General features: G+C 49.7%; 1 protein-coding gene across 2 annotated transcripts in view; it reads right to left on the bottom strand.

Moving 5' to 3' along the window:
- The window catches only part of Mad1l1 (mitotic arrest deficient 1 like 1), a 356,486-nt gene that overhangs the window by 213,282 nt on the left and 115,465 nt on the right, over positions 1–27,739 (bottom strand). For both annotated transcript variants that reach the window (XM_076840079.1, XM_076840080.1), the window contains exon 11: positions 719–863. In XM_076840079.1, coding sequence (XP_076696194.1) covers positions 719–863 — 145 coding nt within the window. The remainder of the gene's footprint in view (positions 1–718; positions 864–27,739) is intronic.

Genomic DNA, 27,739 nt, shown 5'->3' with positions numbered 1-27,739 from the left:
CCTTGCCTTTTGAAATTTCAATGTCCATGGCAATGTTTTATTAAATAATACTCACCAAAAATCATTTGTGCCTGAGTAACATTGGCTTAACACGCCAGATGTTGGAACCCCTCAGGCAAGAACAATTAGAAAAGGCACGGGAGCCAGACAGAACCACTGAGCGGGGAAAACAAGTGTGAACCATCCTGCACAGCTGGAAACAGGGGACCAGCCTCATTCTACACCCAAGACCAAAGCCCACTTCAGTTTCCTCTACACTTATAGACAGTGAAGGACGGGAAGGCTGCCTTGCCCACTGGGTCTCAAGGATGCTGACCCCAGTCAAGGCCCTGCAAAAGACCAGCGATTACACAAAAGGCTCCACCAGGGTGTGGCACCAGGCCAGGAGACACGGGTTGCTAGAGAGAGACTGCAAAAAGCAAGACCCCCTGGAAATACAGGATTGAGGAGACCCTGGCACTCCAAGGACTTTCCTGACAATTCGGGGTAAGAGCACACAGCCTAACCAAATTGCCTGATCAAGCTGCCAAGATGCAACCTCTTTGGCAGAAGGTTTGTGCTGCCCACGGCCTGTGGCATGCTATGCTATTCGAGACATGAGGGCATAGACCACTGGCAGCAGCCACGCAAAAGCCTGCACAAAGGTGTGGTGCCAGAGAGAAAAGGACAGGTGTGCAAGTGGTGGGGCAGGCCTGGCCGCACTTCAGTGGAACTATACCTTGGTCAGCAACAGAACACGCTTCTGGAGCCTCCGGGCTAGTGCCTCATGGGTCTCCCGCTTCTTCCTCTCCTCTAGCAGCTGGCTACTGACTTGCCGGACCTCCTCCTGGAGCTGCTGCTGGGCCTTCTCCAGTCCCCGGGCACTGTGCAAGGAAGACAAAAGGGGAGTGATAAGGCCTGATGTGACCACCCCAGGGCCCTGGGATGAGTCCCCACAGCGAGCCCCACCAGGATGCCCTAAAATAGAGCTGCACGTGCAGCCGCCTCGCTGTCATTTCCTCACTCCTGAATAGCTACTTAACGCCTTTCAGGAGTTTCTGGATTTCAAATAGACGCCCAGGGTGATCCCAGCACACGGCAGGAGGGGGAGGGAAGCTCAACTCCACACACAATGGGAAAAATTGTCAGCCACGCAGCGCTTCAGGACGGGACTTCTGAATGAGCTAAATTGCCAGCACAAGCACTTCCCATGTGAATCACAGTTGGCGCAGATGTGCAGCATGGAGGGGGCTGCACAGTCCCTAAGACTTTCTGCCCATCAAAACCCTCACGGCCACACACTGGGCCTATAGTGTGGGAGAGACCCCAGGGTGCAGCAGGCTGAGCCCTCTCCCTGCCTCTGGGTGGCCAGCTGATGTTTCCTGCCTGTCTCCAACTTCAACATCCCCCTTCCCTTTGCATCCCCACAGCCTCTGTCCCCTCGTGTCTCCCCAGCATCATACCACCTCCAGATGGCCTTCTGGTCCATCCTCTGGCAACACATCTCTTCAGACCAGAGAAGGCAGGAGCTCTCCAAGCAGAGGCCAACCTCCCAAAGTGTGCTTGGGAGAGCCATGACCCCTGATCTCTCAATGCCATCAACTCCCCCAGCCCAGGCATGAAGCTGGCTGGTCCTTCAGAGGCCGGCTCAGGACCCTGGTGAATGCTGTCAGCACCAGGGAACTCCAGCCAATGATTAAGGGTTCCTAAGATCCACTAGGGAGGGACAAGCAATAGTCATGATTAAGGGAGTGAGTGAGGCGGGGCCAGTGCACCAGGAGGGCACATTAGCATGTGAAGAGGGAGCAGGGTTTATCTCCTTCACTGGCAAAGATCTCTTCCCAAAGAAAATCCTAACCAATCCTTGAAAATAAAACATGAACAGGATGACAGGGTTCTCATATAAGGTAACATTCATAACATTTATGAGAGGTGACAATAAGAATGATGGGGCCACTTTGAAATTTTGAAATTTGGGGATGGGCCATGAAGGACATCTGCAGTCTGAGATTATCCTTGGCATCCAATTATTTCTATTTGCTTTGATTACATGATTTCAAGGAAACCTTAACTCACAAGGGCAGTAGATAACGATTTCTTTAGAGGTGGTCTCTACTGCAAATTTTTTCTCTTTCACATGAATGAGCACTTACTGGATTTTCTAAATTATAATTTAGTAAAATTCTTTAAGCAGCAGAAATATAACTTGAAAGTGAATGTGAATCAAAGATTTATGGAACTTTCTAAGGGATCTAGTAGCGGCCTTAGTCCCATTGAGTGTGGCAGGGAACACTGGTCTAGGTTGCCTGGGACAAGCCAACCAGAGGCCTGCAAGACCATGGAAGCTGGAACCACGGCTCAGAATCAAGATGCTGGCATTTCATTCAATAAGCCCACTCAGAAAGCCTGGCACTGATCTCTACTCCAAATGCAGAGTCAGCCACTGCCACCTGCACCTCTAGGTGTTCCATAACCAAAGCCACAGAATAAAACAAGTGCAATTATTCACTGGAAACAGATATATTAAGAGGCTATTTTGAGTTCCAGTTCAATTTAAAACTATTCATAGACCAATTTAATAATCAAGAACTGTGAAATCGACTCTTGAATCATTGAATTCAGGTGGGGAGGTTCACAAGCACCTTAAATCACTGTTCCAAAGTGGGTAATTTAATTAGAAGAATGGTAGCATTCGATCTGCTGTTTGAAGAGTTATATACACAGAGGAAGGAATGTGGCGATGCATCTGTAAGGTGACAGGGCACAGTACAACACTGGATAGGGTTGAGGGGTAAGAAAACACTCTGAGAAGCTGTCCTTAGCACAAGGGGGTTAGTGTAGGCTTGCAAAGAGAGTGACAAACCCCACGTCCTACACACTAGAAGCACAACATCATCATATCTGTGGGGAGAGATATGAGAGATATGATGGTTACTCTGCAGAACCTCTCTGGGGGTCAGGAGCACTAGAAAAACAAGAGGTATTGAACATCCAAGGGCCTGCCTCATGGACTCCACCCACATGGATCACATGCACAGAGAGTTTACTAATGCAATGTACAGTTAACCAGACATAAACTGAGTGATAGAGGGCAAAAGGAACAATCCAAAGACTGTGGGAGGCAACAACTGGACAGCTATGATTCCTTGGACTTCATGACAAAAGGGAAAGACTGAAATAATTAAAATCTGGAAACCTCAGAAGAGGGCTCGGTGGTATAGAGCATTGATGGTGTCTGAGCCAGGTGGAAGCCCTGCAGGGTCTGGGCCCAGGCCTCTGAAGAGGGCCAAGCTTGCAAAGGCTGCTGCTACTGAGCTCTGGAAAAACTGAAGACTGGATACAGCTGCTGTGTGGTGATAAGGAAGTGTCTGAAGGAGAGGAAGGTGGCCACAGGCAGGACAACCCAAGGGCAGGGCCCCGGCCCCCTCCGCCTCCCCCCTCCCCCTACTCCTCCTCCAGTCTGGCCATGTCTCTCTAGTACCCACTATGGGCTGACGAGGCACCAATCAGACAGTTGCAGAGGGCTGCAGGTCCCAGCACTGCAAGATGGAACACAGAGAGGGGACTCTTAACTGAGAGGGGACTTTGCAACTGGCAGCGGTGAAGATAGAAAAAATGAGTGCTGTGTTCTCACATCAGGAGGCATACTGGAAGGTACTGAAGGCACAGAGGCAAAGGAAGGAAGGGCACCACGTGTGGGTGGCAGGAGAAGGGCAGGCAGGAGGTGGTATTCACATCAGGAAGCGTTCCAGCCCAGCAGCAGCGCTGCAGAAGTAGGAGCTCCTGCAGGACTCACAGCCCAACAGGAGGTAAGTGAGGATCAGAAGGGAGACATAGGGCAGACAGGTAGGGGCCTACACAAAGACTCAAGAGGATGAAAGGTAGCAAAGTCAGAAAGCAGGGACAGCCCTTTTGGGGCCTTTGTTAGGCCACAGAGGTGAGCCAAAACTAGTTCAGTAGAGGGCATAGGCAAGAAGAGACCGGCTCTTGCTTATAAAACAGAAAACAGTGTGGAAGAGTGTTGTTCACGTGTTCTAGGGGCTGGTCCTGTCGAAGCAGGAAGAGGCAGAGTACTGTGGGCAGTGAAGGGACAATTTCGCCTGAAGGCCCAAGACAATGAGAAGGACTAAAATATGGTGAAAAGAGGGAGGTTGGCCCCTCCTCAACACACACACAGAGCCCAAAGGCTCCCAAGCAAGTTTCTCAAAGTGGTACTGAACCCAAGGATGCAGGTGGGTGGGACAGTAACCCTGGATCAGAACAGGACCTTTCCGTTCTGTCCCACAGGCTCTCTGAGGGCCTCCCTGGCTCAGAAGCAACTGGGTGACCAAATCCCACAGCACTAACCCACACCAGTTCCCAGGCTTCGGGTCCATCCCCATTGGGAAGCTCCCTCTGTTCACGCTCAGCCTTTCTTCTAAGGAAAGAAGAGGGAGCTCATAAAAAATTAAACTTCTAGCTCCATGCCAAGCTGAACTCTAAGGTCAGCAGTATTTCCATGAGCCTTTGGGAGTTCAAAACAAAGCTCTTGGTGCTTCAAGGAGAAGCTGGGCATGTTTATCGATCGATGCCTTTTTGAGGCGGCATCTAGTGAGAGAAACAGTCCATGCTTTTGAGAAGCCATCTTTGTAAGTGGCAGGTCACTGCAGTCCACTTTTATGAAGTCTTCATCAGAAACTCAGGCTAAGAATATTCACTTGAAGGAACAAGGAAAGGACACAAGAGACTCCAGAGTGGCAGGAGACATTTTCACAACCTTCTCCAAGGACTGCTGGCTGCACTTCTTCCCTTGCTTGGCCCAGCATGTCACCAGCTCTGCTGTCTGTCTTCTCACAGCTCCAGCCCGGCAGCCCAAGCACTAACAGGGCAAAGAAAGGACATGTGTGCAAACAGACACTGAGATTCCTAGAAAACATGGCCACCACAAGGGACTGCCTCTGAAAAGGAGCAGGGCAGGCGGTACAGTGCATTCTGCATGCTTGGGATGAGTGAGGGGCTGCTCGGTCACTCTTCATTGCCTGGTGTGCAAACCCAGAGGCACAAAGGTGCCTCAGTAGCCACAACCAGTCCCAAAGCCAAAACAAGAACTCTGAGCTAAGCACCACCCCTATAATGGACTGAATTTATCTGTGTCCCCAAATTCGTATTTTGAATCTAAATCCCAACATGACAGTGTTTGGAGGTGTAGCCCTGGACAACTAGGTCACAAGGGAAGAATCCTCATGCTGGAATGAGTGTTCCTATAAGAAGTCCCCTGCCTCCCCATCTCCACTCTCTCGCTGTGAGAACACAGTGAGAAACACTGAACCAGGATGACAGCGCTCGCCAGGCACCAGTGATCTGCAGGGGCCAAGGACTTTTCAGCTCCAAAAATGAGAGAAAGGAATGTTTATTGTTTGAGTCCCAGACTCTGGTACTTTTGCGATGGGGACCTGAATTCATTACAATCACCTTCTCATCTGTAACACCTGGACAAGAGCTGACACAGGAAGCTTTCTGATGGCTGCTCAAACATTTCCCTGACAGCGTGTGCCAATCTGTGGGTGGTCTCCAATTGGTTAAGTTACAAATATAATTGCATGGGTACATTGTTTTCAGTAATTGCTCTTTTGCATAAAACTCTGCAGGAAAATATTGATAAAATTTAATTCAAACTGTTGCAAAGTCCTTAAAAACACCTTTATTCTTAGTCATGGACACAGATCAAAATCCACTAACAGTCCTACTATTATGGACAATAATGTACCAATAAAAAATATGGAAAAGACTACTAACACTTAAATTAGGAGAAAAAATGCCCACCAAGAGGACTGTGGATGGAGTTCAATGGTAGACTGCTTGCTTAGCATGCTTGAGTCCCTGCATTCACTCCCCAGCACCACAAATATAAAAACAACAAACAAACAAAAAAGAAAAAAACAGTAACACAAGTGATTTTTGGCATTCTCCTTTTTGCAAATGAGTAAATGCAGACCCACATGACTGAGTCACCTGGGTCAGGCCACTGTGTCCCCAACAGGAAACAGCAACTGCTTGCCCTCCACAGCCTCTCAGTACTCTGTGGATGACCAAGTCCTGGAGCACCACGGCAGTGATGGCAACAGCCAGAGTCAGCACAAGTCACCAACTGGTGCCATGCCATATGCCTACCTCAGAGATAAAATGCCCCAATCTCCCAGGCCATGCAAGGGTGCTGACCTACCCCAGAGCCAGGCCTCTGGGCTGGATCTGTTGCGCTGTTACCTACACAGTCCCCACTGTGCAGAGGAGGAGCAGGGCACTATGACATGGCTCCCTCCCAGCACATCAGGAAATCTCCAGGAGCTGAAAGAAATTCTAGAACTCTGCTTGTCTAGTGAGTAGAAGAATCAAGCTGGGAAGAATCATAGGCAGGATTAGGAATTGGAAGACAGGGTGAGGGCCGGCTGGTCCCACCAATGAACTAAACCTGGAGTGTGTGCCAGGCCCCCATCCTGGGCCCAGAAGACAGCTGCACACTCCATCAAGATGGGCACTGACAGATAAGAGGATGTCAGAGTCTAATAGACAGTGAGATGATCAGCAGTCCAATGGGATGGGGCACCATGATGCTCTGAGGCAGCAGACGAGACCCCAGAACCACTGTCTGCCAATGGAGCTTGAAAGGGGCAAAGACAAATAAGCCTAGTCTCAGTGAAGTGAGAAAAGGGTGCTAGGGGATCCCCCCAACAACTGAGGAAAGGGCAAAGGAACAGTGAACACAGATAAGAGCAGAGAGGACTGCCTGCGGTGTCGGGAATGCCTGCTCCAGGTGGTCTGCGGGAACAGGCAAAAGCAACGGGAGACAGCAGCTCGGTTACAAGGGGCGAGAAATCTCACACTCAGAGCCCTCCAAGGTGAAAAGACTACTTGGTGAGAATTTCTCCCAACAAAGAGACCACTGTGGCTAGCCAAGCACTAGGGCGGGGCCCCAAAGAGAATCAATGATGACCAGATTTCAGAAGACTTACTTAAGATTTCCAGGTGAACCTGGGCTTTATTTCTGGCTGGAGTAGCCTGAAAAACAAGTAATACATGGACAGGAGACTAAACATTCTGCAAAATAGGAGGAAGAAGCTGATCATACCCTTTCCAGGTGGGCACTAGCCTGGAGATGAAGTAAGGAGCTCCCTTTCTCCAGCTGCCTCCAAAAGAAGTTTTAGTTTCCAAGTTATTGTCAATAAAAAATAGGTCACAGCACCCAGCACAGAGGAGCTCATAAGTACTATGGGCAGTAGGAGCCAGTGGCCCAAGTGTGCCCAGCAAGAGGTCTCAGGGCAGTCAGGAAAGCAGGGCTGCACTCCCCACAGTCCTGCCCTGTCCTCACTGTTAAGGCAATCCACAGACAACTGACCCAGAGTCATGGCACCCTCCTTTTGGCAGCAGACAGCAGGGAGACCAGAGATTTCTATGGACCACAGTCCAAGGAAGGACAAAGCCCATCCAGAGCATGTCCAGATCAGTGCCTTTGAAAGAGGCAATTACAGTAGAGAGAAAGCGAAGGATAAATGTCTGAACAGTGCTCTCTAGACAGGAATTCCTACCCAGGCCAGCACAAAGCCCAGATAGCCAGAAGGAAGTAGAAATGGGCTTGGTATCTAAGGAAGAGCAGGGCCCAAAGCAAGGACTCCAGGCTCCCACTTAGGGAAATATCACCCAGTCCATGTGCTGGGGAGAGGACCCCCCAGGGCCTGCTTGTCCTCGAATCTTCCCATCCCTGTGAAGGGATCGACACTCACCAAGCCCCACCAGGCAGCACCAAGAAGCCTCCCTGAGCTTCCCTTCCCCCACATCCAGGGTACAGTGAAGCCTCCAGAGAACATTCGGAGCCAAGCTCCATTCCAGGCTCAGGTGTGACTACTCCATGGCCTCCTGGCTGCCATATCTGCCCTCATGGACCCCACTCATCCTCCTAGCCACCAAATCGACCCTGAAATGTAAACTCAGCACAGTCTCGTCCCTGGAGCTCCATGACTCCTGCTCACACACTGCAGGAGCACCAGGTCAGGTAAGCCAGCCTCCCCCAGCTGCTTCCCAGGCACCATGGCCACACTCCCTATCCACACATTCACGCCTGTCACCTCAGGCTTTGGGTGGCTGTGCATGCATCCTAGAGAACTCTCTCACCTGATGCCCCCATCAGACAAGCACCTTCCTGCCTACCACCTAGTTTAAGTCACCTTTACTATTTGATCTCATGGCCCCTGTTCTTTCCCCCATGTCATGACTTGCCACATTAACACACATTTATGTGCTTAATGCCTTCCTGCCCTCCTGCATGCCAAGAGGGCAGAGGTGGCAACTGTTCAGATCCCTACTCCACGTCCAAGTGCCGTGCAGAGTGGCTCTTCAACAAATCCCTGTTGTTTCAGTTCATACTGACGACAGGCCAACTCTAAGAAGTGGAATCATGGAATGAAGCCTGTAGCACCTCACCGAATACTAGGCTGCTCATGGACATGCCAAGGACAGAGTTCCGGGGCTTCAAGAGAACGGTGCAGACAGCAGGTGTTATGGAATTTACAGCCCATTTGGGGAATAGCAGCAGGAGTATGTCGGGTGGCTCCAGGTGAGGGCACAGTAGGAAAGCAGGAAGCATTCTGCACAGGGTTCTTGGGGCAGAGGACAGCAGGCAGGCCTAGGAGGCTGGCAGGGGCTGAGGAAGACTGTCCACTGGATGCACCTGGTCTGGGCCTGGAGGAATCCTCCAATTCTGACAGAGAGCACTGTCTGCCAGGACAACCTCCCATACCACATGCACATGCTTGAGAGCATGCTGAGTTTACATTTCAGGAAATGCAAGCAGCCATGTTTACAGGGGCTGGAAGGAGCAATACAGCAGATGAGCCCCCAGAACCCCTGTCTACCGCTGGAGCTTGAAAGGGGCAAAGACAAAGGTGGTAAAATTTGAGATGGAGCACAGACCAGGCAAAGGTTTCCAGAGGGCAAAGGCAGCACTGTACTGCTGCCAAGCTCCTAAACCCCTTCCCGGCCACGGCAGAAGGTGGGGGGGGGGGAGGGCATACATATTCTTTCTTGTGAGTAGGTCAGGTCAGCCATGGAATCAGTTCCACAGAGGCAGCGTGGCCAATGCAGGGGCTCACGTCTCAGATACTTTTGAGAAGGAAATCAACAGCTGCTTCTGGAGAGAAGCAAGGAGACATGGCCCTGAGATTCCACTGGAGCAAGGGGCCCAGTGAATGCATACAAAGCCTCATAGCATCTGCCTAAGGAGGCTCCGCACACTGACAGACTTCTCCAACCTCCGGCCTTCTCACTGACACTCAGAGTCACTGATCTCAACCCAGTCCAGCTGGCTACACCACACTTAATAAGTCACACAGGGAAAGTAGAAAGCAGGTAAGTTCCCAGCAAGCACTGGGTCTCTTCACACACCTTAATGGGATGGGTAAATCTATCTGTGTCCAGTATGTCGGGTGGCTCCTTTGTAATGAGCTGGTGGAGATGCACATCCCAACCCCCTTTTCTAAATCTGTGCAGGACCAAGGGTGGCAGCAGAGGTGGTCAGCAGGGTTCTCCTGCACAAGTATGCTGCCCTCACCCCTGGGCAAAGCCCTCAAGGTTACAGGATGCCACTGCACATATAATCTTGTGTGGTGTCCATAAGCACCTGAGCAGCCCAGATGAGAAGCAAACCTGGCCAGGGCCACAGACAGGAGTCATGTCCAGAGCACTGTCTACACACATGGGCACTCCCATGTGGCCAAAGCCCACAGACTATGACAAGGTTGCCTTTGAAACGAGTGGGGAGAAGGAACCAGAGACACAGAAGGGAGCAGACGCAGTCCTGCCCCACCTCCTAACACCGTATGCCCAAGCGCAGACTCAGAGCAGCAAGCTTCCCCCGGCGCCCTCGATGCCTAGGCTCAGCCTGGCACGCAGCTGTCTTTATTTACGCCATCTAATTCCAATCTTAAATGCCTCCAAGTGTCATTACACATTTCTCTGAAAAAAATAAAAATAAAAATCCAAACAGCGGAAACAAAACCAGAGAATGAGAAAAGCAAAGACTGAAATAATTACCAATCAACTGCACGGCCGAGGGAGCAGGCTCCGAAGCTATAGTCTGGCCTCCCGGTCACTGCTCCCAATGATGCCTCTGATGAGTGCTCTGTTCCTAACATCTCATCAATTCGAATCACCAAATTCAATTTGCATTCCCAGATAAACAGAGGCCACCCAGTAAATACTCTCATCTGACCTTGAAATGTGAGAAGCAAAATTGCCCCTTGCAATTTCAATTCAATCCCAAACATAATGCATAACCCAATTTAGTTGATTGGGAACCAACCTGTAATCCCATTGGTGGGGCTGCCTCCAAAGCCAGGGCATTGGGCAGGAGCAGGACAGTAAGCTTAGCCCCTAGGTTGCTAATAAGTGGCTCAAGTCTTTACTGAGCAACTACCATGTATCCTCCTGCCCAAATTTTGGAAGAAAAATAAAAAATGATGTAGATAGATACTTAAGACGATCTGAGGTGATGGCTGATGCAGGCACACATGGCAGATGTCCTGGAGCCACCCAGCTCCAACTTCTGGAGGCAGAGGAGAAGGAGAGCTCTCACGTGTAGCATCTCAGCCTTGATGTGCCTGTGGACAAGGTTCTGAGCACATGACTTTCTCTTAGGGAATGCAGAAAAGGAAGACATGGACAGTCAAAGAGTCACCAGGCAGCAGAGTGAGGCTGGAAGAAGATCATCTATGCTCTATCACACACCAGAAGTCAGCAAACAGCCCTCTGCTTATTTTTTGTAAATAAAGTTTTATCAGAACATAGCCATGCCCACTGCTGACATATTATATGTGGCTGATTTCCTGTGGAAGACTGTGTGACCTAAAAAAAAAAAAATATTCACCATCTTGCCCTTTACAGAGAAAGGCTACCAATCTGTGGACCACACCAAAGACGTAGAGTTACCAGCAGAGCGACCGAAATAAAGACATGAGCTCCACCTTACTGCGGGCCATCCCAACACTGCCAGCACCCCGGCACAAGAGCAGCTCCCAGAACAAGACACTCCTGCCAGCCTGGCCCAGCCACAGACCCCACAAATTCATGAATTCCAACAAAAAAAAAAAAGAAAAAAACCTTGCTAATCTATAACCCACTGCCCCCTCTCGCCTAGTAACTCACTTATACATACATCACTGCTTTCTTGCAAATAGGACTCCATCAAAGGACACAGAGAAGCAGCTCAGGAAAACACTTAGAAACCCCTTTCTCAGTCTCTCTCCAAGAAGGTGTGTTTGATGAAGCAGAGGTACTGAGCCCCTGCCTGGGATGGAGGGATTTCTACCTCATGCTCCAGCTAAGGCCACAAACACACAGGGGTATGATACTTCCCAGGGACCCTGCACCTGGAGGCACAGCTGGGACATGACCTGAGCCTTGGCACAGGGCACCCTGGCTCATTAATCCTCAGCTATCTCACTCCCTCCCCAGCCCCCCAGCCTTCTGAGATCCAGACTCCATCTCCCACCCTGGACACAAACTCAGGAGAAAGAAGAAAGAGCTGCTGTGACCATTTAAGAGAGACCAGGACCTGGGCAAGGGTTGGGGACACGGCAAAGGAGAGAAAAGAATAGCAGCAATGGCCAAGTTCAGGGAGGGTCCAGATAGGGAGCTCTGGGTCTCAACAGACAAGGGGCACATGGACAGCAGTGGCCAGCTAGAGTCAGGGTCTCTGGACAGGACTCCTTGTCCCTTCTTCATCAGACTATGAGTTTAATAAAAATTCATCAAATTCCCCAAAACAGGCCTTCAAAGAAACAAAGCTCTAATCATCTGTCATCAACTCCACTCTCAATGCTTCTCAAACTCTCAAAGTGTCTCTGTGTTGGCCAAGCTGTCTCCTCCTGACAAGTCCTACATAGAAGAAATACCTGTGGCAGGGCATGGAATGTAGAAAGAACAGAGCTGCCCCTGTAGCTGGGGAAAACACACAGGGAAATCCTGCACTGGGCCAGGGCCACCCCATGCACAGAATGGCAGAGGGCAGCTCCCTTGCCAACCCAGCTGAGGACCCCTTCCTCTCCTCCTCCTCTCACTCAACAGGAAAGCATCCCTGAACCTCCTCTGTGTGCTGCTCTGGCTGCCACACAAGACTTGGAAGCCAGTACAGCCCAAGGGATCACACATGTGACAGCCCCAGGATTGAAGACCCAAGGAAACAGAGGTGTGTATGGAGGTGGAGAAGCAATGACCCTCACCAGATCCAAATATGATCTGCGTCTCCCAAGAGCTCATGAGTTTGTAGCTTGGTCCTTGGGTAGTGATGGGACCTTAAGAGGTCCCAGGTAGGGGGGCTCAGCACTTGTGGGAGGAGGTGGCAGTTCTGCTCCAAAAAACTGAGTCCTTCAGTCAGCTAGAGTGCACCCACAAAGGGGACTGTGGGACTCAGGGCTCTCAGTCGCTCCCTGCTTTCTGGCTTATGACTTAGGTTTGCTTTGCCACGAGCTCCTGCCATGATGTGCCATCCTTGCCAGAGGCCCAAACCCATGGTGCCACCTGATTTTGATCTGGAACCTCCAGAAGGTAATCAAAATAAACCTTTTCTAAGTTAGTTGCCTTAGGTATTTCATTACAGTAACAGAGAGCTGACTAACGTATGTGGGAACACGGAGGAGGAGGGATGATCAGAACATAGCATGGTGAGTATGAGATCTAAGCATGTGCGTGTGGAATACAGGAAGGCGGGAGGGGCCCCCGGAGAGCTCGTCTGGGGTTCCTGTAAAGGCAGCAATTGCAGCCACCACCCAGGAGGTTGCCCAGAGCATGCTGGCACAGAGCTAGGCCAAAATCTCCATGTCTGGGGACAACAGTCCACATGACAAGTGAAAAAATGGCATGTCACACTGCAGGACCAGGCCGAGAAGAACTCTGAGAAGTTAGGGCCCAATGCTTAATTGAGATTGTGAGTCAAATCGGACAAGCAGTTAAGAGATGAGACAGAATAATCTCAGCAACATCTCTCTCTTTGGAATCACCCAACAGCCCAATTAGTGGCTCTGATGCCGAGGTTCCCAGCACTCGCACGATCAATAGCACCCGCTGGCCAGCAGAGCGGGATGGCCTGTCTGCACTCGACCAGATTCGATCGGCACCTGTGCTCCATCATAATCCTTCCGGCCGCCTGGCGGAGGCTGATTAACAAAGCCCATTCTGCCTGTTTATTCTCCCATTGATTTCACTGTGCTGGACCCAAAGCCCGAACATCAATACCCTGGTGGGTGAGGCACCTTCCCAGGGCCTCTGCAGTCTCTCCTAAGGTGAGGAGTGTCCCCAGCCCCTGTCAATCACATATGCACGGCACAGAGAGCCATCTCTCTGTGTGGGGGACATTGTGGGTGACCAGGGCTAACAGAGTCAATGCTGTCAATAACTAATAAAAAAAATCCCCAAAGCGTTCCCCACACTGGAAAATAAAAACAAAAGGAGAAAATAAGATTTTCAGAATTCTTAGTTTCTCTTCCACTATTTTTAGTGAGAGCTGGAAGCAGAAGGAGGCATCTGCTGACCGATGGCTATGTCAACAAGGCCACTCATTTATTAATCTCACTTCCTCTCACCCCGGGCTCGGGCTTGGAGAGTTGACACTTGGCTTGAGAAATGCCAGCTCTAAGCAGTTTATTTCCTCTTGAACTTTAAGAACTGACTGAGACAGAAGTGACCTTTAAAAGGCAGGGTTAGTGCTTGTCGGAACTGCCGCAGCACTTCTCTGCGTATACAACATGAGAGGTGCCAGGCAAACTCCCGTGAGCGCATGCAGCGAGGAGTAGAGGCGCTCTGCGGGTGGGGCAGCAGAGGAGGCCTGAGGTGGCACAGGCATCTGGAGACTTTAAACACGCCAAGAGAGCCAAACACAGCACATTTCCTGGGGCGAGGGCTGAAGAGGAACAGCTCCAGATGCTGCAAACCCCAGCACACAGTGAGTCCAAGCCCAGCCCCACCACTTACTAGTGGCAAGCAAGATGGACACTGAGAGGCCAACATCTGCTTCTCAAACTCTTCCCAGAAAAGCTCTTGATGACAAAGCAGATATGTTCCCTGACACTTAGGAGCCCTCTCCCAGCCTCTTGGAAATTTTTGTTGACAAGTCTCAAGTGGCCACTGGGAACCTTCTTATGGCCTGGTTATGGGGTATTCCAGGGGGCCCAGTGAAATAGGACATCTCTGGCCTGAGGAAATTCACAGTGCCTTTAGTGACACAGGTTGGCCATTCTATCTGAGAACCAAGAGCAAAGGTCAGACAGGAAACAGTGAGTCTGGAAGGCAGGAAGGCAGGCTCTGGGCGGGGAGATGCTCCCTGGCAGAGGCATTGCTCAGAGGCTGTAAGAAAGCAGGTCCCAGCCCAGTGCCAGTGATAAACATCCCACCCTAGGTGAGAAAAAGGGACAGCACAGCCAAACAGAGGCAGCCCCTAGCCGAGATGGGACATTCACAGGCAAGATGGAGGCACAACCCCACAGGACTAAAGAAAAGGCAACGAAGGTATAAGGGCAATTTCTACACAGCAGCAAACTTTAACCAAAGCTCCTGAATCACACTGGCCATTCACCCACTGCCCAGCATAGGCCACAGGCAGAGCCCAACCCCCAGGGAGGGGTATGGAACAGGAAGTTGTCATGGGAGGAAGTGACCAGGGAAAACACCTGATCAGCTTTAGAGACTAGATATGGACTTCCCATGAACCCATCCAGGGGAAAGGCCACATAAAGGACAATGACCTCATGGAAGAATTCTAGTTCTCACTGTAGATTAATGAGCAGCACATCATCTGTGCAGCTAAAAGATGTTTCGTGGTAATAGAATTGACAAGGGTGGGGACAGTTGCAGGTATTCAACAGTATTTGGAGAAACTGGTCAAAAATCCAGAAAGTTTTAGAAGTTTCTGAATGGAATGCAGGAAAATCAAGGTCTCTGTGACTGTGCATACCTATTTCATTTTCTGATGGTCCATGACCTTCAGACAGAGAGGCTGGCTGCAAGGGACAGCCCTGACCAACCAAAGAGACCACCACAGGTGTTCAAGGTTTTTACCATGTCCCAGTGTCAGCAAGGAAGAGGCCCAGGTGACCTGAATTTACTGGGAGGGCCAGGGATCTGCCTGCCAGCTCCACCTTAGCTGGTGCACACTGGGCCTCCCACACGCCCACCTCAGAAATGGCAGGAGAGCAGCATAAGAGCAGAGATGGGCGGCTGCTGTTGAGCTGATGCCCTGCCAGGCCCATCTGCTGAGCACAGATTAGAAGCAGAAAATGCAGCTCAGCAAACACACAACAAGAAAACACATTTCCTGAGCCACTGTATGACTTCCATTGCTGCTCATCTTCGTCACTCAATGGCAATTCACTAGCTGTTGTAGAAGATACTTAGAATTTACCTCAGGCCTTGGAATGGCTGCTCCTCCTGCCTCCTGTGGTCCAGACAGCTCTGGAAGCCTAAGGCCACTCCAGAGGAAAAGAGGCAACAAAAACAAGGCCAAGAGACAGGGACAGTGTTCCCCTATCATCAGGCAAAGGGATTGTTATTCTGGATCCCTGTAAGAATCACGCCTGATTACCAGACAACAGATCCTCACTGTCACTACCACCAGCTGCACTCTCAGGATACCTCTTAGTCCTTACCTCTTAGGTGTATGTCATATCACTGATTCTGCCTCCTGCCCCAAGTGAAGTGCTTTGATCATCCCCCTGTGAACAAGGGGTTGATGGGAGAGGAATGGCAAGTGGTGGGTCACCTCCACCAAAGTACATTCCTGAGGAACAGTCCTTCATCTGTCGCCTCAGGGAATCAAGAAACAGAAGTGAAGGAGCCTCACCCACACCTGTTCTGAGACCCCAGGGGAGGACACAGACAGGAGGTGGCTCACCAGACACTGAGTCTGCCAGAGCCTGAGACTTGGACTTGGATGTCCAAACTCCAGAACTGTGAGAAATGGATTTCTGCGGTTTATGAAACTTCCAGGCTCAGAAATTTTTGTTACAGCAGCAGAAAATAATGCAACACAGCTTATATCAAAAGACAGTCTTGGTGGATCAATGATTTTAGACATGAAAGATGAAATCATAAAAGGGGGAAATATAAAAGGAAATTTTAATGATCTAGGAAAGAGAAAGTCTTTCTACATTCATACAAAAACAAAACCAACAGAAACACTAAAAGAAACAGCTTCTGTATCTGACTACCCAAGAATCAAAAGCTGGCATCTGGAAGAAAACTGTAACCAAACAGGGAAAATGTCAAGTTGGGAAGTCATATTTTCTGACAAAGGCCTAACCTCCTTAGGCTATTAAAGGCTCCTCTAAAAATTAATTTTAAAAAAGACAGAATAATAGGCAAAGATTACAGATAGGAAAAAACGTAACTAAAAGATCCCTGGACAGTTACCTAAATGGTCCAGGAGCACAGGGACAGGTGCTGCACACACCACCACTAGAAGTCACGAGTAAAGCCAGGCACAACACATCTCATGCCTCCTGCTGCCAAAAGCAAGGCTGGTGGGCACAGGGAACAGCTGGAATTCCCAGGCTGCTGGTGGAAACATGCAGCCTCACAAAGCTCACCACACGACTGGGTTCCCAGGTCTGAGGGCAAGGGGCAAGCACATGAGTCCTCAAGTGACCTGCACAAACACACTTACTACCCTCATTCAGGAGGTCAAAATCCAGACACAGTCCACAGGTCAATTAGCAAGAGAATGGCTGTACAAATAGGGTCCTTCGCACCATGAACACCACTCTGACACACGAAGACACGTGTCACCATAGGCCCTGCCCCAATGGAGACAAGCTTCCTCTGTTTGTGTTCAAGGGTCACCTATGTTGTGGTGGGCATATTGGAGGCTATCCCTCTTTTTCTGGTACCATACCTGCCTATTACGTTCAGGAACAGGTGGAACCCTGTGGTGGAGAAGGTTCCAACAGGGGTCTCATTCACATGTGGAGGCTCTAGCAGCCTAGTTTCTTAGGTGCTGGCCATGCTGTACATGTGACACCAGGTACAGACTCATGGAGAACAGTGAGGCTTCTGTTTTTCACTATCTGTAAATCACACTTCAAGAAGGTACTGATTTTTTTAAAAACCATGCTGATATACTATTCTCACCTAACAGATTTCTACCCACAAAAATCCAAGGGCAGAAGCACTGCTTTGACAGGCCGTAGAAACAACATGAATTAAGTTCTCATATTTCATGGCACCCAGGTCCATGGCTTCTCCATGGACATAGGACCTGCAGGCCAGGGGCGACTACCCAGTACACAAGTCCACCACCCTTCCCAGGCCCTGTGGCCAGGAGTCAGGTAAATATGCTCCTAGGAGGAAGTTCCCCATGGGGCTACACAAGGCAGGGCACCTAACAGAGAGGGTCAAGACGAAGAAAAATCAAAGTCAAGATGAAGAAAAAGGACTCAGCACTTGGTGAGGAATCATTAGAGTATTGACACAACCTCACTCATGCCAGAGCCACCAAACTAACCCAGTCCTGAGAACACGGTAATTAAGGAGAAGAGCTGCCAGCAGTGATGAGGAGCAGGACAAAGACCTAAAGGGGAGGGCTGAGACCATCAGGCAGCACCCAGCGTCACACCCCATCGAGAGGTCCCTTAAACACTGCCGCAGGTGATGGATTAGACCTGGACGGGCCCTAATTGCTGTTATCTTCTCACACTTAACGTGAGGGTAGAACAGGAGGAATGGAGGGCCTGAGGACAGGGAGATACAGACAAAAATCCTGAGCCTGGTTAGCTGAGGGGAGGATGGCCTGAAGACAAAACGAGCCCCTGGAATTTGAGAAGTTCAGGGAAGAGGTGGCCGTGCATTCAGGACCTGGCTCCAGCCCCAGGGAAGCTCTCCCTTCAGAGCTCTGCGTGTGATGCTGGGCAATAAAGGGCTGATCACCAAGGAGGGCACTAGCCCCCGGGGAGGTGCTGCTGTTGTGTCACGGCCCTGGTGCTGGGGTTCATATTGGTCAAGACCCACAGAACTGAACACAGCAGAGTTTCACTCCTAGGAGATAAAAAGTAATCAGGATGAGGGCCCACTGAGGGGGAACACAAATGGCAAAAAAGTATTTCATAAACACAACCCTGCAAGGGTCATGCCATGAGGCCAGCAGCTCTGGTCTTTCCTGCCAGATTAGGGCAGAAGAATCATCCACAGGCATCTCTGTTGTAAAAGGATTGTTGTTCCCTGACCAAGAACAGTAAGCTGAAAGTTGGGAGTGCAGGTTTAGAAACTACCTGTCTACAGAGAACAGCTTGATCCCAAGATGTCAGCACCCCACAGTCCCCCAAACAGCACCAAGCAAACATAGTGGCATGCACCAAGAAACCTGAGTCCTTCCGAAGTGCTCCAAGACTCTCGCCAAGGACTACCACAAAACAGTACAAGGGCCAAATGCACCTTCCTTCATCCCTCTCAGGGTCCTAACAGTAGGCCCTGCAGTGATTCCCACCAACAGAGCAGGAACCGGAAGCACAAGGATGCCAACCAACTGAACCAAAACTACACAGGAGGCTGGGGGCGGGGCAGTGGTTGGAACCCCAGCATTCTAGTCAAGCTGGTCCTGTGACCATGGTTTTATTGATTTTCAAACATGACAAATCCTTCACCACTGTAAGCCTGAGATCCACTGGCAGTTAAGGATGCTGGTGTGGAGCTGTGTGTGTGACCACATTGTGTAGTGAAAGAAAGACGAATTTAACATCACATTCTTGAGTTCTTGCATATTAAGTAAAGAAATCAACCAAGTTGCCTATTCCTTCTAATTGGTCCCATGGGCAGTCTACTGTGGGCAGGGCTCTAGGAGAAGCTGGCGGCAATGTGGTCATAAGCTAAGAGATCTGGTTCAGACTTTGTTGAAGTTCTTCTCCCCTGCAGAAATGCACACACACAGCAATGGGCAGTGAGTGCTGTGAGAGCAAAGGGGCTGTGGCTCTGGTGCAAGAGGAACCCCTGTGACAGCAGTAGGATCTCAGAACACACCTGTGCCTCATCATCCCTGCTGCTGAGCTTCGGGGAATAAACTGTCCAAACTCTCACAGTTCCCACTCATCCTGGACCCTGCAGCTCCCAAGGTCTCTTGCCCACCTACACTCACTCCATTCAAGCCCCTTAAATATGCAACTTCTTCAGTGCTAACTTTTTAAAAAATTATTTAAAATATTTTTTTAGCCAGCCTGGTGGTACACAACTGTAATCCCAGCATCTTGGAAGGCTGAGGCAGGAAGATTGTGAGTTCAAAACCAGCCTCAGCAAAAGCAAGGTGTTAAGAAACTCAGTGAGACCTTGTCTTTAAATAAAATACAAAATAGGGCTGGGGATGTGGCTCAGTGGTCGAGTGCCCCTGAGTTCAATCACCAGTACACTAAAATCAATCAATCTATCTATCTATATCTTTTTTTAAAAGTTGTTAATGGACCTTTTTTTTAATTTGTTTATATATGGTGCTGAGAATCAAATACAGTGCCTTACACATGCCAGGTAAGCACTCTGCCACTGAGCCACAACCCCAGCCCTACCACTAACTTCTAATGCCAATGAGTGTACTCCAAGTTCAGGGACAATGCTGCTGCCACCTGCAGTCTCAGACTCTCCAGCCTCCCCCAGCTGACCTGCTACATCTCTCCTCCTGTCTACTGAGGCTCCTCTGCCAGCCTCACCTTGTTTCTCATGACCTTGACAGTGATGAGTGCTGGTCAAAGATTGTTAGCATGTCTCTCAACTAGGGTCACTCCACCTGTTTCTCAACTGTACTGGAGCTGCCAGTTTGGGAAAAACCCCACTGTGCAGAGCATCCCCCATCACCACGTGGAACCAAAGGCACTGTGATGTCATGGCACCACCTACCTCACCTGATGAAGGTGCTGCTGGTTCTCTGAGGTCAGTGGATGCTTTTCCTTTCCTCACTCTGCTCTCTGGAAAAAGTGGGGAAGTCTAGCCCAGCAGGAGAGAGGGTACAAAGGGCCACCTCTGCCGGGGAGAGCACCAACTGTATTACCTGGGGTTCCTCACAAGCAGGGTGGGTCTCCAGCCCATCTAGTGACTCACTTATCATTCTCTTAACAGCATCTCTCACAGAGCTGCTGTTTAGTAAGGCAAACTGATCGCTTTTTCTCTTTTGCTGATTTGCTTCTGGGCAGTAACCAAAGCTCAGCACACAACCCAAGGCCATGCAGGTCCCTCCTGCCTTTTCTTCCAGATGATGATGACAGCAGGGCCTTCCCTGAGTGTTAACAAGGCAGTGCACACGGCCCAGGCTGACTGTTCAGAAACTGCTGGCTTCTCAAAGAATATGAATACTTTTTGAATCAGTGCACTATTAAGAATTCTTCCTGAGGAAATAATCAGCAATCGTACAAGAAAAGATCTGGGGGCATATATTAATCAGAGTATTGTTTATAAGAGAGAAAAAACTATTCCTACCTAACAGTAAGAATGTAACTAAATAACATATTCATAATGAGAATGGTTTACAGTCAAAAAGTTGTTTTTTGAGGTTTATTTTCGGTTCTGGGATTGAATCCAGGGCTTCATGCATGCTAATCACATACTCTACCAACCAGGCTGCACCCCCAACCCCAAAAATGTATGTTTTAAAAGAAATTTAATTTGGTAAATGTTCACAAAAGATTAAACAAAATAAGAAGACTCAACAAATAATGCACATAGTATTATATTTTTCCTAAAAACTACATCGGGAAAACACATTCTATATATAAATAAAAAGCAGGCCGAATCTAAGCCAACACATTTACAGTGGTTTTCGCTGGACAGGAGGATGATGGGAAACCTTTATTCTCATCTTTTCTGTTTGTTTCCTCTACATTGTCAAATGCTCTAAATGAAACTGGATTCCTTTTGTAATTGGACCCAAAAAAGGTTATTCAAATAAAATGCTGACATCCTTTCGCTTCCTTTCCCTTCCTCCCAGGTGTGAGGATGCAGCTGCAGGAACGTGGGGAAAGCAGACACTGAGAACCTGAGGAAGAACGCGGGCACCCCAAGGACGGTGCTCTGCTTCCTTCACCCCCAAAGCCACAGAGATAGCAGCAAATGCTCTACTGCTAACCAAAGGTACCCAGATGAGGCTGAATATGAAAGGGTGAGGAACATTTGAGAAGAGCCCAGGAGAAAATATTCTGGAAATGCATGCTGGGTGGCCAGGGCACACTTGGGAGAAGATATAAAGAACGAGGCGTATACCATGGAACGGTCAAGGCTCACCCACATGAAGACACTAAGGCCAGAGGACTTCCAGGAATACAACCATGAAGCCCTTCCTCACAATACAACCATGAAGCCCTTCCTCACAGCAGGCCACCCTGAGGCCAAACGCCAGGCCAGACCTCTCAGGAAGGAGAGGCTTGGTGGCTCAGTTGTGTTCCCTGCTCACCCATGACTTCTTACATGATACTTCAGTAAAATGTTAAGAAAATAGTTAATGCCTCAAACTGAAATGACATAAGCAGTAAGACATTCTACAAAATAAAAAAAAAATGTTTTTGCAAAGACTTAAAAATTTAAAAAGGGAGAGCACACATTCCTCTTATAGGATACCCCCCTTTTAATATCAGGTAAGGAGATGCAAAGCACGGCAAGCTTTGCTGCCTGGTGACAAGGGGAGGGGATCAGGCAGGCCCAAAGCCACAGTCACTAGTAAAAGAACTTGTGGATGGAGAAGCGATGGGATTGGCACTATCTGTCACTAAAAAAGAAAACAATGTGAGCCAAAGGTTTGTGGGACAGCAGCAACACCCGGAGAGCAAGGCAGGTGTGCTTCCCACGCCAGTGTGATCACCTGCCTGCTGAATGAAAGGCACAGAGGTATGAACAGGTGAGGCAGCCAGCAAAGCCAAGATGCAGGGAAGCACATGGGGTGGGATGGGGCAGGAACCACAGACATATCCGTAGGAGTGTGCTGGAACTGCAGAACTACAGACACCATGACAAAGTGAAGGGACAAGAAGCACAGGAGTGGCAGGGACACATCCCAAGAACCCTAATGAATGCCTGGAATCACAGAGGATACAGAACCCTGTATACACTGGTTTTTCCTTTGCACACATACCTATGATGGGATTTAGCTTATAAATTGGGCACATAGGGAGATTACCAACAGTAACTATTACAACAAGCTATAACAATATGCTGTACTCAAAGTTCTGTAAACATGGTCTCTCCTCCGCCAGGGATGATGTGAAAGGATGCAATACCCGAGTGAGGTGAATGACTAAGCACTATGGCCATAACTTTTGCAATCTGAGCTGCAACAACAAAACTAGCACGAATTACTTTGCCTTCTCAATTTCACAGACAGAAGATTCATTCTTAGCATAGATCAGTGCAACCTCAGCACATGACTTTTTTTTTCAGCATTTCCACCTTTCACTTAAAGGAAGGATTTGAGGCTTCTCTTTTTGGCATATTCTAAGCATCACTACTCTTGTACCATGGGCCATTACTAATGACATAAGTATTACTTGAACATAAGCACTGTGATACCGTGACAGTCAATATAAATACCCAGAAAGCTGCTAAATGACTTTCAGGTGAGTAGCATATACAGTGTGGATACAATGGACAAAGATGTCCTTCCTATACAGCTACACAGGACAGAATGAGGTCTTGCTATGCTACTTGGAACAGTGTTCAATTTATAATTTATGAATTGTTTGTTTCTATACATTTCCACTTACTATTTTCAGGTTGCAATAAGTGAAACCACAGAGAGCAAAACTGCAGAAAAAAGGGGAACTACTATAACTATAAGATATTAACTGGCAGCTCTGGGCATGTAAAAGGGCAGCCAAAAGCAGGAAAGAGGTGGGCTGTATCTCCTCAAGGGCATAAGAAAGAAGGAGAGAGCATGTTGATGGAATCCTGGGAAGATGTGCCAGGTGAGACAGAGTCTTGGGGCTGCTGAGATCAAATTCTTCTGAGCTCAATCAGGATTTAATTGTGTTCCAACATCTTAAAGGCAACAGATAGACAGGAGTGAGCAAGCACTGCTAGCAGAGCTGGCAGGTGGATGGGGCCAATGTGGCATAGCATTGCAGGTCTGCTCATGATCTAGGTGCACTCCAGGCACTGAGGGACAGCCACCAAGAGACTTGTCAACACAGGTATCCTAGTTGGCCAAACAAGGGTTCCAAGAGGATACTCACTTGTAGAACAGGTTTTCCTGGGTGATGAGTTGGTTTTGACCCCCGGTACCTGGCCACTTGTGGACTGAGACATGCCTCCCTGTTCTAGACACAAAAAACCCTCGCCAAACCTGAATATGGTTCTGGTCTTCACACTCTGAAGGCCACATCTTTCCCTATGCTGATTCTCATGGGGTTCTATACTTGATGCCCTCCTGGTTCCCTAAGTACCATCCCATCTTCTGTCCTATTCTGGGTTATGAGAAGGAGGCAGGAAGCCCCTTAGCAGGGACAGGAGGATTCTGTGAGTTTGGACATGGCTGCCGAAAACCTTCTTGCACATGTCTCAGGCAAACCAGTCAACTCAGGCCCCACCAAGGAGCCCATCATGGACATCAGGACATGGGTCAGTTTTAGGCTGCCTCTGCCCTCAGCCCTGTGCCCAGGTCGAGGCTGAGAACACAGACCCAGGGCAAGGCACAGCAGTGAAGAGCACTCCTATCCTTGCTTCAAGGCATGCCCTGGGGCAAGGTTGCTTCCCTTTTTTGAGTTTCAGGATCCTAAAGTGTAAACTGAGAAATCTTCACCCCTGGAACACCGTGACCTGGGCACAGAGAGGGAACTTCAACCACAAAGTCACTCCACTCTGCTTCCATACACAGCAGCACAGTCACCCAAGTTCTGAATGATGCAGCTGAGCTCATGGCAACATGGGGCTTTGCACTCTGGTGTGCGCACGTGTGTGCCTGTACATTCAGGCAGGTCAGTCAGGACAGTGAGTTATACTAAAGAGGACCTCCGCAATTGTACATCACTGTAGCCTGTGTATCCAGCACAGCTCTGATCACAGGGGGGGACAGAGTGTGGAAAAATATGTCCCACCCTCAAGGGGCTTCTACTCCTATGGGAAGAGAGATGAGCTGGCAAACACAAGTCACCCTGCCAAGGAGCTGTGAGAAAGGGACCACTCCACAGCAAGGAAGGAGACAAGAAGACCAAATACACCATTTGCACACCTCCAGTCCTGCTGTCCCCAGGTGAAACAGAGCAATAGAAGAAAAGACAAATAAAGGGTTCAGAGAAGACCATTAGAACTGGACCCCAAGGCTAAGCTGGAATTTGCTAAGCCAGGAAAGTGAGCAAGGAACTCTAGGCAGAGGGGCGGGGGTTATAGCTCAGTTGGTGCTGGCCTTACATGCACAAGGCCCTGAGTTCAATCCCCAGCACACAAAAGGGGGTGGGGGAAAGAAGAACTCCAGGCAGAGGAAAGGGCAGGCAAAGAATAGAACACTTGGGGAGCGGACAGCCCTGCAGACGCACTGGACAGGGAGAATGTCAATGCCAAGGGAGCCAAGGGACCAAGCTGTGTCCCCAGGAACAGTGGAGCCGCCAGCTTTCTTTCTTTTTTTTTTTAGATAGAGAGAGAGGGAGGGAGGGAGGGAGAGGGAGAGGGAGAGGGAGAGAGAGAGAGAGAGAGAGAGAGAGAGAGAGAATTTTTAATATGTATTTTTTTTTTTTAGTTTTTGGCGGACACAACATCTTTCTTTGTATGTGGTGCTGAGGATCGAACCCGGGCCGCACACATGCCAGGCGAGCGCGCTACCGCTTGAGCCACATCCCCAGCCCGAGCCGCCAGCTTTCTAAGTGTGGTGGTGGCAGCTTTGCAACTGCCCTGCAAAGGAGAAAAGGGCCTAGAAGGCATAAGGTCAAGGCCACCCTCTCACCTAACATGAACATCCACCTGCCCTGTGCACGGCGCTCTTCAACTCTGACTGTGAGTTGAAACTCTGACCAACTGCTCTCCCCTCAGTGCTCCTGCCACCCCCACTTCATTAGTATTCAACAGCGACAGATTCCTCTCCTCTGCCGCCTTTTGTGCAATGGAGATAAGTAACATTTCTAATCTCTGCTATCTCCCAGCTGCGAATGTTAAAGAATTTTTTTCTTTTTATTTAAAAAATGAAATCTCATTTTAGATTTGCCAAAGTGACAGGCACCGATCTTTACTGCACTAACAATCTGCCACCCAGAGGCAGGAGCTGTGGAGGGAAGCAAGCGCAGGAGGCAGGGAGAAGACAGAGCGGAAGACCCATTCCTCCTCCCTACGAACCCCATCAGCTACACTTCAGGGGTGCACTCCTCTACAGCCTCCCAGGAAGTGCAGGCTGTTCCCCTGCCCAGACCACTGACCACAGGCAGGGAGAAGTGGCCACTAGTGAGCCACCACTTGACAGGAATAGAGCTCAGAAGAGCAGAGCGTGCCCAAGGGCCACACGAGTTCTCCACCCATGCACATCTCATCTCCCTGTCCTTACAGGGAGGCATCATTCTGATACTTCTTTGCCCCCAGGCACACGAAGCCTGACACGAACTGGGGCCACACATGCCTGACGTGCCTGACACAGGCTATCACAGGTTAGGATGAGAGCGCGAAGCAAACCCCACAGCTGACGGAGCTGTAAGTACCATGCCGGGCCTACAAAGGTGAGAGCAGCGAGCCCGAGTGTTTCCAGTCAAGGATATCAGGGGAAATGGCCTGCTTCTGAGCAGAGCTGCCACCACCTCCCTGACCAGATCTCTGAGCCCTGATGTGACCCTGAAGCCCTAAGAGAGGAGGCAGGATTTCAGACTCAAGGGAGGCGTCATTCAGGCGTTCTGACAGGTCTTCTCAGCACAAATCACTTGTATCCCAGATCATGGTAAGGTGTGTCCCCCAGCCTGGCAGCATGGAGGCTGTCGGGGTAGGTCCTGCTCTGTGGGGTCACAGCAAGCCCAGCCCACGCAGCAGAGAACATGCTGTGGCTGCTCCTGCCTGCATCCTCCCCAGCCCCTGCTCCGCAGCTCTCCTTGGCAGCCTCTGGATTCAATACCTCAGGGGCACATCACCAGCAGCAGCTGTCCCAGAGCCAGAGCCCTGGAGGCTTTCCAGGGTCCTGGATTCTGGCAGCAAAACAGAAAACTCCTTACAAACAATGGCATCCAGAACCGTACACAGCAAGCAGGTGAGAAATGGAAGCGGCGTGTGACGGTTCAACCTCGGGTCCTGGCTGCACACCACAACTTCATCTGAGCAACTTGTTCTGTTTTTATTATCATTTTTAAATAACTAATCTGGCCTTGAAGGGGTTTGGAAGGAGGGAGGGCAAGAGGGAGCCCACAGGAAGCCCTGGAGGTTGAGGAGTGGCTGCTCGAGCCACCTGCCTGGGCAGTGGGCCTCGGCGCCTCCCCAGCTCTCCTTCTCTGTCCAGATACGCCTGACAACTTGACATTGGTGTTAAAATTTCATCATTTATGTAACAGCCCAGTTATTAACGAAGTCTCATTTGCACGTGTCAGAGGAAGAGAAAAATCACCTAATTAACTACTTTCCCCACCAGCAATGGGAAGGGGGGGTGCTGCCAATTGTTTCCACTGCGTTCTTCCTACCTTCAGAAGCTCGCTCCCCTTTAATGGGAAAGATTTATAATCCTTGGTCATAAGGGACTAGAAAAATTCTTCTTCCAATTATGGGAATGTGAACTACATCAACTTCACTGTTGTCCTTTGGCTACAGGGTCTACCATCAAGAGGGGACACATCCACTGTGGCCTGGAAGGAGACAGGGAGTTGGTTCCTCCAAGAGTCTCCAGCTGGGAAGTGTGCACCCAGTCACTGAAAGACAGGGATGGACAGACACTGTCTCCTGTTTGTTTACCAAGTGAACAGCAGGTACTCTACTTGTCCACTAGCCCATCAGCTCTGCCCAAACCACCACAGCTGCTTCCGTCACCACCGCAGCTCTTGAGCAGCACAGTACTGACACACTTGAAAACACAAGCTTCACAGAGGAAGGAGGGTGGGCCACATGGGACTTTGCCAAAAGCATGGCTTTACAGTCAGGAAGGGACCAGATGGAGCCCTGGTTCTTCCAGGGGGAGTGGGCAGATCACATCACCTAGCTGAACACGGGCTAAACATGGGACTCAGTCTGCCCAGCAGAAGAGGCTGAAGTAAGTTGAATAAGGTCAACAGCAGCCCTGGCACCAGGTCACATGAAGGGAGTTCTCAGCAGATACTGATCCCTGACACCAGACCCACCATCAACAGCTCCACCCTCACACCAACATAGCTATTGTCACCTTCATTGCCAATCATCACCACCGACACTGCCATCCTCACCACCACTACCACCCTCACCATAGTCACCACCATTTTCATCCTCACCACCATGACCCCTCACCATCATGGCTACCATCACCATCACCCTCAGCACTGCCACCTTCACCACCACAGCCAGCACCATCATGTGCACTTTTTATTCCAGGGACAATTTCCAAAGATGGTATTTTCACCTGTTCATTTCTCAATCCAAAGGTTAGGCTGAGAGGATGCCGCCAGGGCACTCCTCCTTACAGAGGGAAGACTGGTGTACCAAGCAGATTACAGAGCTGTGCCTCCTTCCAGGACATCGAATCCTCACCTTGGAGGAGACAACCTCATATTTCCATGAAGTAGCCAGCACCTGGGTCAGACGCTGGATCTCATTTGCACAGCTACCCCTGACTCAATCACACTCTCCTGCCTAGGGGCTCTTG

This window comes from Callospermophilus lateralis, chromosome 19, assembly GCF_048772815.1.
Source record: "Callospermophilus lateralis isolate mCalLat2 chromosome 19, mCalLat2.hap1, whole genome shotgun sequence".
Taxonomy (NCBI): Eukaryota; Metazoa; Chordata; class Mammalia; order Rodentia; family Sciuridae; genus Callospermophilus; species Callospermophilus lateralis.
Note: the sequence above shows the minus strand (reverse complement) of the source record. Positions and strands in the feature narration are given on the sequence as shown.